At 32.5% G+C, this 15,787-nt stretch overlaps 1 protein-coding gene across 8 annotated transcripts in view; it reads left to right on the top strand.

The window, feature by feature from the left end:
- KCNT2 (potassium sodium-activated channel subfamily T member 2) overlaps nt 1–15,787 on the top strand; it is a 398,651-nt gene that overhangs the window by 132,330 nt on the left and 250,534 nt on the right. For all 8 annotated transcript variants that reach the window (XR_012428599.1, XR_012428601.1, XM_005540295.4 and 5 more), the window contains exons 6-8: nt 8,532–8,606; nt 9,813–9,896; nt 12,907–13,001. Coding sequence is in view for 5 of the 8 variants with exons in the window: in XM_005540295.4 (XP_005540352.1) it covers nt 8,532–8,606; nt 9,813–9,896; nt 12,907–13,001 (254 nt within the window). In the remaining 3 variants the exon portion in view is untranslated. The remainder of the gene's footprint in view (nt 1–8,531; nt 8,607–9,812; nt 9,897–12,906; nt 13,002–15,787) is intronic.

Below are 15,787 nucleotides of genomic sequence, written 5' to 3'. Positions count from 1 at the left end.
ACTTTTGAGGGAGAGATTTATTAAGACTTGACAGTCATATTCATTATTAAGACTTCTTGATAGTAAAGGAAGCCATGAGAATCTATCATGCATGGATTAATCAACAGGGTGGAAACTAAAGCTTATGTTGATGGAGATGCTTAAATTGAGGGTTTGGGAGGAAGAACAGAACAATCAGGGAAGACAGAGAAGTTAGAAAAGTTAGCAAGTCATTGGAATGGTTGTCATAATCATTACTAATTTTTGTTAATAGCCTTTTCATCTACTCTATCAAGTGTACTCAAGGTTATGTTTTCGGGGAACTCATATCTAGCACCTCAATTTCATTCTCACTTTTTTATTATTTTTTGAGAAAAGGTCTTACACTGTCACCCAAGCTGGAGAGCAGTAGCACAATTATGGCTCACTGCACCTTCAACTCCCCCTGGGCTCAAGCAATTCTCCCTACTGTCTTGACTAGCTGAGACTATAGGTGCACACCACCACCTGGCTAATTTTTTTGTATTTTTTTGTAGAGACACGATTTTGCCTGTTGCCCAAGCTGGTCTCAAATTCCTCTGGTCAGGTGATCCTCCTCCCACCTCAGCCTCCCAAATGGCTGGGGTTACAGGCGTGAGCCACTGCGTCTGTCCCTGTCTCACTTTTTAAAACATAAGAGTTTTGAAGTTAACGTTCTTCAGACTATTATTTAATTCTAAATTTAGAACAAGAAGTTTTTACAAACACACCCTTTTTTCAGGCTCACTTTTTTTTTTCTTTTTAATTCTCATTATTGCCATCTTAAAAAAAAACACACACACCAATTTCTAAGGATGTCAGATTGATGAATAAGAAAGTATAAAAACAAAAGAATGACAGCTTTAAAAAATATAGGTAGATTAATTAAAATTTATGAGAAGACATAGGATGTTAGAAATGTCTGAGGAACAAAAAGTATTATATAAAAGCACATGTGCTATGTCAAGTGTGAGAAGTCTGAGAAAAGGATATTGAGTTTACAAATTAGGAGGTCATTTGCTATTGGCTTACAGTAGGTCAGCTATAATGGAATACAATTGAGTGTCAAAATTGTTAAATGGAGAATGTTGTTTGACTGGGGCAGGTGCTTACTCAAAGTAGTAGGATGAAGCAAGGATGACTGCTTTCGTGATTAAAAAAAGCTGCATTGTTTAAAAAAGAGAGAAACTACAAGGCAGGAGTAAAATATTACAGGAAAGTTTGTAATAAGTAAGAAGTAAGTAAGCTGGAATAGAAACCTGAGGTTTAATGATTAGTTTTGGAAAGTCTCCATTCTCTTTGGAGAGTGCAGAAGGTGGAAAGTGGTGGATCAAGAAATAAATTAGAGCTAGGGAAGGGAAATGAAAGAACTTACACATGGTAACCACACATCCCTAAATTACCTAGAAAGTACTAAATCAGAAATAAGCAATATAGATGAAGATGCTGAAGAAAGGTCTTTTAAGGGTTTATTAGTTTATCTCCTTGTCAAAATACATGCACTATAAATATGTCCTGATTGACGAATCTGGATATTGAGTAACTAGAAAAATAAAACAAAATTAAAAAATCAAATAAATTAATATCCCAGATCTTATCTTTAATGTTCATTAATATACATGCATACATATGTACGATAAATGTCAAATGTAATATATAAATAATGGTATGCTTAAAATTTAGGTCTGCATGTTTTGGAGTAAATTAATCCTATCCCTTCCACTAGTACAGGAGTATATATAGAACTGTAACATGGCCAAAATATTAATCTACATTTGAAGATGCATTTGCTCCAACTTCTGGATAAAATGTAATATGAAATTAAGGTTGGTGTTTTGCTAATAGAACTTTTAGCGCTAATTTTAAAAGCCTTTTAAAAACACGTATCCATTCAAGATAATTTTTCATTGCAATCATATGATGACATTTATAATCAATTATTGCTTATAATTTATAAAATTAGAGCAGAAAATTATAAGGCCTAGCATGCAGAGCTAGATGATATATAATATTTCCATTTCAACCCTCATAAACATTAATGGCTTCGATGGAGGAAATGTAGACAGCAGTTTAAGTCCAGTGTGTTACAGAGAAAACAGATAGGATAAATAGGAGTTATGTGACAGTAGAAGGATAGGTTGCTGTTAATTATGTTCTTTTTCCTTTCATAAATATAGTCTAATCTGTGAATCTCTTTGGTCCCTTCAACAGAGTGTTCAATAATTTTTTTAGAATGGGTAAACCAAGTAATTGGTAGTATTTTATGGTCTCTAAATAAGGCATGTTTTGGTAGCAGAATTTAAAACTACTTCTTCCTTCAACATAGATTTTTTTTTTTTTTTTTGAGACAGGGTTCTCACTCTGTTGCTCAAGCTGGAGTGCAGTGGCATGATTGCCTCTACCTCCTAGTCAGTATAGATCCACTTGCCTCACCTTCCTGAGTGGCTTAGGACTGCAGGTGTGCACCACCACACCTGACTAATATTTGTATTTTTTTTTTTTTAAGAGATGGGATTTTGTTATGTTGCTTAGGCTGGTCTGGAACTCCTGGGCTCAAGTGATCTGGCTGCCTCCTCAGCCTCCCAAAGTGCTGGGATTATAGGCATGAGCCAACATGCCTGACTAAGTTAGATTTTTTAAAGAAAAGTACTATACAGACACACAGAAATGGATATTGTATTGCACCAGCAATTGTATCCACTGCTGATATTATTCTTTGATACTTATACTTCTGAAATAGTAATATTAATAGCAAATCCATATATAACTTTCTTGTATTTGTTTATTTATGTATATTTATAGAGAGATATATATATGCCTATATGTGTATATATTATTTTAAAAATACACTTAATACAGCATTATACAAGTACTTTATAATTCTTGAAATTAGACATTCTAAAATAAACATAACTAAATCATTAACAACTAAAATAGTTTTAACTTTCATTGAGACTGTAGGTTTTGAAAACCAGGCTATGTTAAATTGAAATTAGCTAGAACTATTAAAGTACATGTTGAGTTTAGCAGATAATGAATTAGCATCCATGACATGAACTTATTTTGTCTTCTGTCATACAGAAGTGCAGGTCTGTGCTTAAATCATCATTCCATTCATGTTTATAGCTAGTTGGCAAAACAAACATGGTAATCACCCAAAACTAAAGTTCTTATTCTTTTGTCGTCATAAATACCCTCTAATTCTTTATCAACTGCTTTCAAAATAAAGTTCTATTTATGCACACACATTCATTAAATCAAAAGGAAACAAAAACAAACTCCTGCACAATTTCCAAACCTCCACACATACAAATTCATCATACCTAGAACTTTTTTGTTAAATCTCCAGTTCTTTTTTCCATAATCACATTACAAAAAGCAACAATTTTGAAAGTTTAACACCATACTGGCTTATTTCTGGAAAAGAACAAAGAATTTAGTCCAGGACTCCTGAATACCAGATACTGTTGATTCTGCTTATCTTGCCCTGAAAATGGTAAATCTAAATATTGTTGGGTTTATATGCAGAAATACAAAATAAGACTGCCATAGCGTTACTACACTATTTTAAATTCATCCAAAGAAGACAAATTACCAACCTTGTATTAAATACTTTAAAATACAGTTATACTTAATATTTAAGAATAAAAAGTATTTACAAGATGTTCCTTGGTCTAATCTGGGCATGCAACAAATAAACTGCTGTAACTAATTTAATTTTTAAAGTGCTCTTTAGGGTTGCACAGATAGTAGTTCCAAGATTCCATGTTTATGAAAAAAATAAAAGTGTGATGCATTTTAGAAAATCGCATATTTTCCTGCATTATTATTGGTTAAAAATGATGTGTCCATGCTAAATGTAGACTAATTGGATTGAGATTTCTTTATATTTTATTGAATTCTATCAATAAGAAGAGGAACATAGAGAGGACTGGCCACTGAGAGCAGATACAGCTACTACCCAGAAACTAAAGAAGTTACTTTTTGGAAGAAGAATAATGCTTTTTTATCTCCTTCATGAAAATAAGATGCAATGAAAATGTATTTAATATAATTTTGAAAGGCATTGTGCTTGCCTTTCAATTTTATTTCTTGGTTTTCTTACATAGTGGCATTGTATGAATGCGTGCTTTTTTTCACCATACTAGCATTTATCCTTAGGTTTTTGTGATTTAGGCTTATTGGGACTCTTTCTTGGCCAATGAAACTTGTAGATCCTTTCTATATTTATGTTTCATTAGCTATTTTTAAGAAAGATAATTTATGGATGTATCTTGTAGTTCAGAAGACAACCTGAAATCTTAGAATGAAACTCAATGCATATAACTGAAAAGAGATGCATTTATTTTTAGCAATAAATACATTGCCCCACTGTACAATTTTAGACCATGAAAATTAGTCCTCTGTGGGAAGTTCATTCATGTGTCACAAACTTACACAAACACACACATATATGCATACATGTGGTGTGAAGCAACAATCCATGGTTGACATAATGTACCAACAGTTTTTATTTAGGAGATTCAGACTGTCGAGCACTGTGCTAGGAGCAGAGCATACAATCCTGAAATATACTTGTCCTGACCTTGACCTCACAGAGTTAAAAATGTTGTAATGTATTAAGTGTATAAATACAAACTGACCTGAAAAAAAATGACGTGAAAGAAATTGATGGAGGATCAAGAAGCCTAATGTCGGGGGAGATCCTGCCTAGAGGGCATATGATGAAGGGGCAAGGAAAGCCTCTAAAAACTCAGATTTTGGTTGCGAGCTGAAAGGCAGGTATGAGTTAACTTGGCAAAGTGAAGTTGGAAAGAAAGGTAAAGCTTTTCCAAGCCTCTTGAAGAGTTATATGCAAAAGTATACATAAGTCATGTTCTAAGCAGTGAATATACTTTATATATTACATCTATGGAAGGAATGATCTTTAAGGTTGGAGATGTCAACAAGAGACAAATGAAATAGTGTCTTGTATGATATAATCACATTTTTGTCTTTGTCATGTAAGTGTCTGAATAGTTCTGAAAAGTAGGCCTGTTCTGGGGTGAAGGTGCAGGAGATAGGTAATAGTGCAGTAGATGAATTGGAATGGGGCAAGAATGAAGAGATGGTGGCTAATTAGGCTTACCAAGTCAAAAAGTGAGAACTGAGCTGAAATAAAAACTAGAAAATCTCAAGATCTATTTACAAGTTAGTAGGTCTTATTGATAAATTATAGTGTAAGTGTAACTATAGTATAATGTGAAAGGAAAATTTAAAAAGTTTCTCCAGGATTTTTGGTTTGTGCTACTGGGAGATAAGTCAGGGAGCAAGTCCTAAGTTTTGCTTTAGACATACTATATGTAAAGTGCTTTTGAGGCATTGATGTGAAGCAGTGGATTAAGCAGTTGATCTGAGTCAGAATCTCAAGAGATAAAATACTGATTCGGGCTATTGATACAATACTGGAAGTCATTACTTATTTCTGCTTATTACTGATTATAAATTGAAGCTGAAACATGGATGAAATTACTTAACATGGGCATATAAACAAGAACTCTTGAATCCTGTCCTCCAGAAAATTTCAGTCGGCTCTGCAATTACAAGTTTGATCATTTCTACGTGATTACTTGAAGTATATAGGTTTTAAACAATGCCATTCTTTCAAATGAGATCATTTGGATCCAATGGAAAGAAATGCAAATATTTAAGCTCCAAAAATAAAATAACTATATCAAAGAAAGGGAAGAGTATGTATGAAATAGCTGGGAGTATCATTTACTCATTCATGATATTAATTGAGCCCCCACAAGCATTTTAAAAAATTAGTTCACTGAAATGTTGCAGATGCTTGCCAAGGGGATTAGTATTGAAGGTGTGGAGGTGTAATATTACAGCTAGGGGGACAGATGTGGGCAGAGGTATACAAGCATAAAGTAGCCTAGCTTGTTCAGCGATGGATATAAAATTCAGCATGGATGAATCTTTGGTTGAGTTCAGGATAGGGACAGAAACATCAAAAGTACAAGCCAAGCTAGTAGCCAGAGTTTAAATTGTGAAATTTCATGCAATACAGTGATGAGTTTGGATTTTATTATGTGAGCAATGGGAATTTGGCATTGTAGAAAGATTCTTCTGGCTTTAATGTGGAAGAAAAATCAGAAACAAACTCAACCTAGACAGATAATGAAATAAGAATCATAAAAGTCTAATGTGTTATAAATGGAAATGAAGAGAAGAGAGCCATGAGAGATAAAAGGCTTTTGTTTATATGAACTAAATTATACAGTGTGCCACAGTTCATACTAATTTTGCTGGGCATTAACAGAAATATCCTTCTATATCACTAGTAGAAACTGTTCCCATAACCTTCCTTTCTTGCTACTCAGATCAGTCTCTTCCTGTGCACAATCATTGACACCAAAGAAAAATGTAAAATGAAAAGTGAAAATACAATAAAGGAAGAGTAAGGCAAAGGATAACATTCTGGAAATGATGCTGTGTAAAAACTGATGAAAGAAATCATATTATTACCTACACAATTTCAAAAAAAAAACATGGCATAACTATGACTAGTTATAACTCTTTTGTTAAATAGTCCTGATTCAGTGGTAGTAGGAAAAGACCAGTCTTTCTACACTTCTTCAAAACCATGCATCCTCTGTCTGATCCATGCTAATCAGATGACATCTCAGAGAGATGCCATAGCTTTTCTGGTCTTTTTATTCATACAGCAAATCTCAGTTTAGTATTTAAGAAATCAGGATTGATATATGCAAAAATTTAAAATTCTCCTCTAAGAAAGCTTCTCCCTGTCCTCAATTCAGACCTACATGGAACAGGGAATTATCATGGGAGGCCTATCTGCTGTTTCTACTTCCTTTCTTATTTAATGCCCTGTAAGTCTAAGGAAGAACAGGGAATGAAGTGCAGTCAGTTTCTGGGTTGAAGTTGCCTGACTGGCACAGTTATTGTCTGATTTTTGGTTGTTCCGCATGTCAGACACAAGCTCTGGTTCTTTCTCCCATGTAAAGATTCTGTGGCCTATCTGGGGCCTTTGAATTTCCTGGAGGCCTCAGTGTGTCAGGCTAGCCACTAGTGCTCTGACACAGACCTTGGACTTCTCAGGTCCACCATCTGTTGAAGTCCCATTTCACCTTCAGCTACACAGTCTTATTGAGTGTAAGCCATTTTTAAATAACCATAGGTTCCATTCTTTAAGGTCTATATCTGTTCCCAGAAAATAGGCACTTTGCCTTAAAATTGGAGAGATTGTGTCCTGCTCTTACCCAGTCATCTTTTTCTTTGACTTCTTCATTTTAAAAAGTTTTGGGCAGTAGCCAAATACAGTCTCCATGTTGGAGCCAAGCTAAGTGGTTTGGTTCCCTACAGCCCTTTTCACTTAACTTGAGGTGATAAGATGCACCACAGCACCTGTAGTATCTCTGTAAGGAGGCATTCTCACTGCTTCCCTTTCTTCTAACTTCCCACTCCTTTACTATTTTTATGTAGCCTGGATGAGAGTGATAAACTATGCTCACAAAACCTATTACTTAATTTCTTAGTACATAGAAACAATAGCTGCTCTAAACCTTTGCTTTGGGATGTGCAAGTATGTTCCATCAATGTAGTTTTAAGCCTTTGGGGCCTTAAGGAAAATTAATAAAAAGAGTCCCAGTTTTATAGTCAGTGTTATAATGGATAATTGGAGATTACAGGGATAGCAGATTTCAAATTGCCTTTCTAATACACAGATCTCTTCATAGAAGAATAAACTGCTTTAAAGGAAAGTCTGTGCTCATTATCATCAGACACCAATCAAGAAAGTTTCAGTGGTGACCTATTAATGTTAGGGTCAGCTTCACGGACATGTATTTTGTGCATAATATCAGGGTCAGCATAGGGTTCCACAACCAGAAAGTCTTCATGATTAGTTGAATGTTCTAATGTTACCTTCTTGAAATTATTAATCTCTTATTAGAAGGCCTTATATTTTTCATTTTGCACTGGGTCCTGCAAATTATATACTCAGTCCTGATTAATATGTTTGTATTATGTGGGTAGGGAGATTAGTCTAGATGATTGAAAAATACCTTCCTTTAAATTGTATTAATGTGAAAGCAATTTTAATACCAATGATTGTTAACAAGAGTATGTTTCACAAACTAATATACTTGATGGTTAGTGAAATCATTATTATAGTAAGTAAAACTTCAGATTGTCACTTTTTAATTGACTCTGTAGGTTTTGTTAGTGTGTTTTATTTTTACTAGTACGTTTTCTTCCATGACATATTACTTGATAAAAAATGTTATGTGCAATATTCATGGTTTCTACAAACATTTGTTTTACTTCTTGAACTTACAAAATTGAGAGAGCACAATTACACTAAGAAAAATAATCTCTAAAAGTCATTGCTACATCTCTATACAATATTCAGTATTCTGTTAATGGAAGCATCCTTATTGCTAGAGAAATTCTAAGTGCTGTCTTTTTCCCCCTTTAATAAGATGCAGTATAATTGACTTTCATTTTTATTCATTCTTTCTTGGAAGGGAAACATCTGGGAACAGATTTTACGAATACCCTTCATCTTGGAAATAATTAATGCGGTTCCCTTCATTATCTCAGTAAGTCCTGAAAGAACCTTAAAAACACTTTTGTAATTAGACTTAAGTAAAATCTTTAAATCTAGATACTGTTAAATAATATGGTAGCTAAGATAAATGGATTTAGACTTTGATTAGAATCATGATACTAAGCAACAAGATAAAATTGACTGGATAACTGCATTGTGTAACTAAATGGAAACTAATGATTTAGTACAATAGCAAATAAAATATTTTAAAGAGCTATATGCTCTGGGGATGCCATTTGACAAATGTCATTATTGTTTAAAATTACTAGAAATTACTTATCCACTTATTGTTTATATTGTGGATTTTTTTTTAAATAAGCCAATTGGAAACTTATTTACAAAAGTTTCTAATATGTTGAAAATATTTATCTGTGGTTTAGCCACAAGATTTATTAAGTCCAATTCTCTTTTTAGTGAGGAGATTGCCAAAAGTCAGACACCCAACATTTTACTTCTTTTCAAAGTGCTGTGTGTTATCAGTTCCATGATGATCCTATTCAATTACAGTCCCATAAGTATGTAACTCAACACTTTCCTGTTGCAAAATTATATTTTAATCACAATTTAATAAAGTTGTAATAATGTCTGTTGGGATTATACATTGTAACACTTTATTTGAATTTTATTTGGGAGATTTTGAAAATAAGTAGATATTACCTGGAGCTGTTGCTCTCTTCTGATAATTATTTTAATTTGAGTGATTTATCTAGAGAAGCAACTGGGACTAGATTAAATGACAGGTTAACGAAATATAATTCTAATTGAACATAGCTCCCCAACGTCACTTAAAGTGGTTTAACATAAAGAGAATAAGAGGCAATATTGTAAAAAGAGAGAGTACCTTCCCTCTTTGTTCTTACTTAATACCTCAAGAGAGAAAAGAAAGAGAAAAGAAAGCCAATGTCTATTACAAACCACCACACTAAAAGATTTAATGATAGAATTAGCATAGATATCTGCCATCTGGTGAGAGCTTATTATTTTCTTTTTGCTTCTGCAATAATTTCCCTAAGAAAGATTTAGACAATTAATGAAAGAACATATCAATTTCTTGCATTTTATTAATAGTGAGTTTACATTATTTGTCATGTTTTAAATTATTACACTTTCTTTAATAACTTTTTTTCTATTTCTTTTCAGTCTGCTGGGTATGATTTATCGCTTTGAGATAAAAGTCTAGTTTCGGTTTGTTTTCCAGATATTCTGGCCTTCCTTAAGGAATCTATTTGTCCCAGTCTTTCTGAACTGTTGGCTTGCCAAACATGCCTTGGAAAATATGATTGTAAGTATAGAAGTGAAGTGCAAATATGAAAAGATTATTAAACCATTTCTTATTTTCAATGTTTAGACTAAACAGAAAGAGATAATTTAGGATCTAGTCTTGAACTTTCTTATTCTGCATTCTCCCATAATGTATAACTCATACTATTGGAATTAATTAAGCTGTAACTAAATTTTCAAGTGTTTCATTTTTAAACATATTTTAAATTAATTTAGGGTCATAGTCAATTGTTTCATTTAAATGTTTTTTTTAAATGAGTCATTTTGGTAAAATACTGTTAAATAATTAAAGAGATACATAGTATAAATTTGTAGGTTAACAGACCTTAAATGAACAGTCTGCTGTATCTTAATCAGAAGGAAAACGTGTAAAATGTCCATATTGCCAAGTTACTACCTTTGTAAGGTCCTATGACTGGTAAACAAAAATGGTTCAGAATTTCTCAATATCACTAAAAACCTTATTGGTTTTTGGACTGGTTCAGCCACTTAGCCAATCTTCAGAGTACAAATATCCTTCCCTCCCAAGGCAGTTTTTTGATGCATAATGGGACTCCTGGCTTTTGAGGGCTCATTTAAGTGATTTTGTTAAACTGCTCTTAATTGTAAGTAGTCTCATATTCAGTGAACATCTGTGGGGCTTCCTAAGATTCTATGTGGGAGCTAGAAGTCCCTCATTTAGAGTCATCCTTCTGGATTTGCTTGAGCAGGGTTGTGAGTGGGACATTATGGGAAAAGGAAGCAAGAGGTAGAATAAAAGATGGAGAACTCAGAGCTGTGCCACGGTTGCATTTTGCCCAAGGCTGAATCTGCTTGGCGGCGTGGTTTATAACTATGACCAAAACATTTTTACCACAGGCTTTAGTACTTCAAAGCTAGCTGTAAGGCATTGCCATTGAATCATTCATACCACAAATGTTAATACATATTCACTATGTGCTGAACAATGTGATAGGCAAATGATCTGACTTCTTTGCTGTTCTCTTTATCTGCAAAGAAAAGCACCTACAAGTTTTGTGATAATCAAATGAAATTATATATACATATATATACACAAAATGTACGCACATACATATGTATAATATGTGTGTATAGTATTTTATCTGGCACAACAAAGTAAGGGCTCAATATTATTAATTTTACTGCGTTGAAAATTATACTGGTTTGGAGGCAAACTTATTTTCCATTTAAATGGGTTTTAAACAGACATTATGACTACAGTTTTGGCCAAAGGAATATTTGGATAACATTTTAGTATTCACAACTGGATGAATGTTTCTAAACATTTATATCGAGTAACCACTGGAGTCTTATGAAAGTACATGGCCAAAGGGTGGGAGAGTGTGGCCTGTGAAATGATTTGCAGAAATATTGGGCTGTCATAATTGCCCCGATGAAATACTGTTTGACTAAATATAGATTGCCTAAATTGCTAATGAATAAAAATATATCAGAAAAAAGTAAACTTATTTATTAATTTCTGTGTTATTAGTTGTTGGAAAAAATAACTCAAACAAGACAGGATACATTAGACAAATATTGACAGTAAAAAAGTCTGTTTTGCATTATTAATTTAAGATTCATTTTCCATTTTATTTCCATATCTCTTCTTGCCGGATGCTAAACTTGTATTTACTTTTCTGTTCATTAATACCTCTGCCATTAGAAACTAAATGGTGAGAGATGAAATCCAAATCAGTCAACTTAGTTATTTGTCTTCAAAACAGTTCTGTTTAAATAAGTGGTAGACACGTTAGTGGTAGACAAATAATGACTCATTGAGATATTTTTATTGGTGAAGTTAGTTATCTCATGCTGTACTGATTTAAGCCTGAGCATTTATTATTTAAAAATGGAGATAAAAATGATACAAATTACAAAAATCCAGCAATCTACTGCATAGACTAAACACTAGTAATAATTTATATCCTTCAAATATTTTCTATGCAAAAATATGCACACATATCATACATGGAATAATAATGTATGTTTGCATAATTGGAATTTTTTGTCATATACTGGTATGTAGTGGACTAGTTCTTATGCTATTAAAATTTCTCCTTCAAATCAGTTTTAATGGATTTGGCTAAATTTATGTAGCTATCAATTTATGTAACAATTTTTGTATTACATATTTAAGTTATTTTAACATTTATGAACATTCATTATTTTATTTACTAAGTATTATAATTTTGTAATAAAGATGAACATAAATATTGGTGCCCATCTCTTATGACTTTCATGTGGTTAAGTTTTCGAAATTATATTTTTGAGTAAATACTTAATGATTTAATGCTTGAAATAGATAGGATGTATTTCTGAGTTTTGACTTATATTACCAAATTGCCTTCTAGAAATTTATAACAAAGTACCTGAGGGGTAGTGCATGTGAGTGTTCACTTTTGTACATTAAACAACACTAAAAATTATTTTTTACTGTTTGCTATTGGAAAGATAAAATATAGTATATCATGAATTGACATTTATCATAATGCTAAAGAATTTAAACTTAGAAAAAATTTGTTTATTGTCTTTTTCATTTTTTTTTCTTTTCAAGATAAACTATGTGGTCTAATTGATGTTAATTTTTCTGATAATGAGCTTTGTTTGTAGTTTCACTCATCTATTCACTCTTCCTTAATTAAACATACTATTTTCTGATCTTTTGAAATTAGGATTTTCCGTGAGAGGTCATGCTTAACATGTAGGGGTTTTGGGGGAGTAAGTGCAACACCTGTTCAGATGTCTGTAATGCAAGTAAACTGAAATTCAGTGCTTTGGTAGTCTTCCCATACCAATATCTTTGTACTATGCAAGCTTGAGTAAGTTACATTTAGATCTAAGCAAAAATGGAAATATGCTAATATTTCTGTTTGAAATACATGCATTGATTATGTATATATGTTTATGTACAGGAGAGTTGACATGAAATGTATTCTAATAAATGTAATGAAACTCATGCATATTCAGTATTTATCAAAATTTACAACTTTTTTTCTGTATTATTTTAGAATGATCTACACAGAGCAATTCAGCGAACACAGTCTGCAATGTTTAATCAAGTTTTGATTTTAATATCTACATTACTATGCCTTATCTTCACCTGGTAAGATTGTACATATCAGAATTTGTGTTATGTTTCATTTACTTCCAGTTTCTAAAGGAAACCGTATTATAAACTACTTTCATTAATAGCTGTCAATAAATAAATACATAAATATTCACCAAAAAATGTAACAGATTGCCTGCAGAAGTAAAAGCAACACTCTTTGTTCAGTCTTACCAAATAAGAAAGCACATACATCATTGCTATTGATACTCTGCAACTGATACATACTGCAACTCTGACATTTTACCAACTGCTGTAAACAGCCAAACTATGAGAATTTATGTTGCATGCCATAGTTGTCAAACAAGAATTTTTCCTTCAAACTACTGAAATAGAAGTGCCCTCATCTTTCTACATTCTTCAAAGCAGAAACACTGTTGAAAAAACTGTCCTTACGAATCACTGCTTCTGCCTCTGCCTTCTCTGCATGATTTTTAGTGTGCATTCAGGCACACTAAAATCTGCCAGGGCAGATTTATGGCCAGTGCAAGGCAAGACCTGGCCCTTCATTATAAAAACATATAAAATATGCTTTATTATAAAACCAATAATTTCCCTTTCTGGAAGTTCACACTCTGACAATTACAGAGTAATCCAATCTGAAATGTGACACTGGACATATAGATTCATGCAGATCCTTAATGAGAGAAAAAATGTGAACATCAAAAATGAGGTAGAATATTATGTTTGTGTTGCGGGAATCTTAGATATGTGTAATTGTGCTGTGACCTGGAGCTGACCCTACTGAGAAAGAGGAAAAGCTAATTAGGAAGTACTAAAAAAGGAAAAATGCACACATACACTAGTACAACTGAGCTAGGTATAAATATAGCTATACATGTACGCATGTAAATATAGATATATAGTTATGACAAGTTTTTGTATCAATAGTATGTGGTTAGTAACTCTATGAAATGGTTTTCAAATATGTTTTATTGCATACTTTTATCATTTAAAAACAGTAGACCTGTTTTAGCATACTTAATGCCTATAAATATAAAATAGCCTCTAAAATTGATATAGCCATCTTATCGCCTAGTGTCTTTTTTTACCTTTCACAAACTGTTTTATGATTCACCTAGTAATTACCTAACTGCATTAATATGAAAGATTAATTGCAATTATTTCCCTTCTAAAGTCACTAAAAATTCTGAATTTCAATGTAATAACATTATTTGGGCAACTTAGGAGTTTTCTCATCTAACTTAAGGGAATGTACTTACAAATTTTAAAACAATTATGTTTGTATGGTATGCATATGCTAATTTTTCAATTGTTGGAAAATTAAAAATACTAAAATTAATGATTACCAAATATAATGTGGGAGTCTCTTAAAGTAAATTTAGACAAAGGATCATTGATATGTTAATGTGATAAAAAGGAAACTTTTTTTACATGATGACATTTAGCAGTACTTTTGTTCTGGAGGCATCTTCATCACAATTAATCTTCATCTGCAGTAGGCTTTCTATGTGCTCCTACTTTCTGCCTAGTGCTTCTATTTTTTGGGTAGTCTAGGTGGTACCTAGACATATTTCACCATTTTCTTATGCCAAAGGATGTAGCAGTGCTAGAGAAAAGGTTATTCATTATTTATATGAAATTTCCACTATATACTGTATTCATTATTGAAATTATTTCCATTTCCTTGTTTTATTTGGTATAATAGTTGTTTTGTGTATGTCTTGTGTGTCTGTGTTTTAGTTTTAAATAATTAAGTAGTGGTTTTGAGATATTATCTAATATTACAACTGTCACCAGTATGTAAATATGTCTCTTAATTTGCAATGATTATATAACATTAAGTTTAACTATATACAATTTTATTGCTTTTAATCACATGTATTGTAATATGTTCTTAAATTATAATAACTCAAATGGATAAACTGAGGTTTGATTTCTTTGTGTATTCTCTGCATTACAAGCAAACGTCTTCATAACTTATGATCATCATCATAAGATTGAATACGTTTTGTTCAAGTTCAACATCAAAGGTATAATTACCAAGAAACATAAAAACAATGTTATATATTAGTTATATCTTGGTCATAGTATATCATGTAGGCTGTTTTAACAATGTGTCACACCACACACAACGTAAAATAGAAATATCCATAAAAATACAGCAACTTAAACAAACAGAAATGTCTAGGCAGTCTGTCTAAGACTGTTTCCCCAGCTTGATACTGCTGGGGAATAATTTTCCTTATATACCCATTTTCAAAACGTGGTTTCTATCTATGGCTCAAGATGGCTGCCCTGTTCTTGCAAGTACATCCTAAGTCCAGCCTGTAGTTATGAAAATAAGACACAACTTGTACTTCAGGCTACAATTTGGTTATATATCCACACATGGCTGAAAGGGGGCCTGCGAAAACGTTGTCTAGCTGGGTAGTAGTATATCTAACTGAATATTGTACTATCACACAAAAAAGAAAAAAACAACTGGAGACTGGAATAAAAAGAAGTCTCTTGGTACTAAGTGATAAAAGTCCACATGTACATTCGTTGTTTAAAACTTCGGGTTATCCTAGCTTAGAGCCCTTGAACAACTTTTTACATATCATTAAATGAGGATACTAATCACTCATTTTAGTACTTTTAAGGACTAGAAGTACTTAAAAGAGTACTTTTAAGGTTGTTTTGAAGTGAGGATTAAATTAGATATAAAGTGTTAAGCATACGGCATGGCATATAATGTGAATACTTCAAAAGTTTTAGTTTTTTTCCATTTCAAATGCCTTCTTCATAAAAGATGATTAAATTCTCACGTGAATCCACAA

This window comes from Macaca fascicularis, chromosome 1 (assembly GCF_037993035.2).
Source record: "Macaca fascicularis isolate 582-1 chromosome 1, T2T-MFA8v1.1".
NCBI lineage: Eukaryota > Metazoa > Chordata > Mammalia > Primates > Cercopithecidae > Macaca > Macaca fascicularis.
This window is presented reverse-complemented; position numbering and strand designations above follow the sequence as displayed.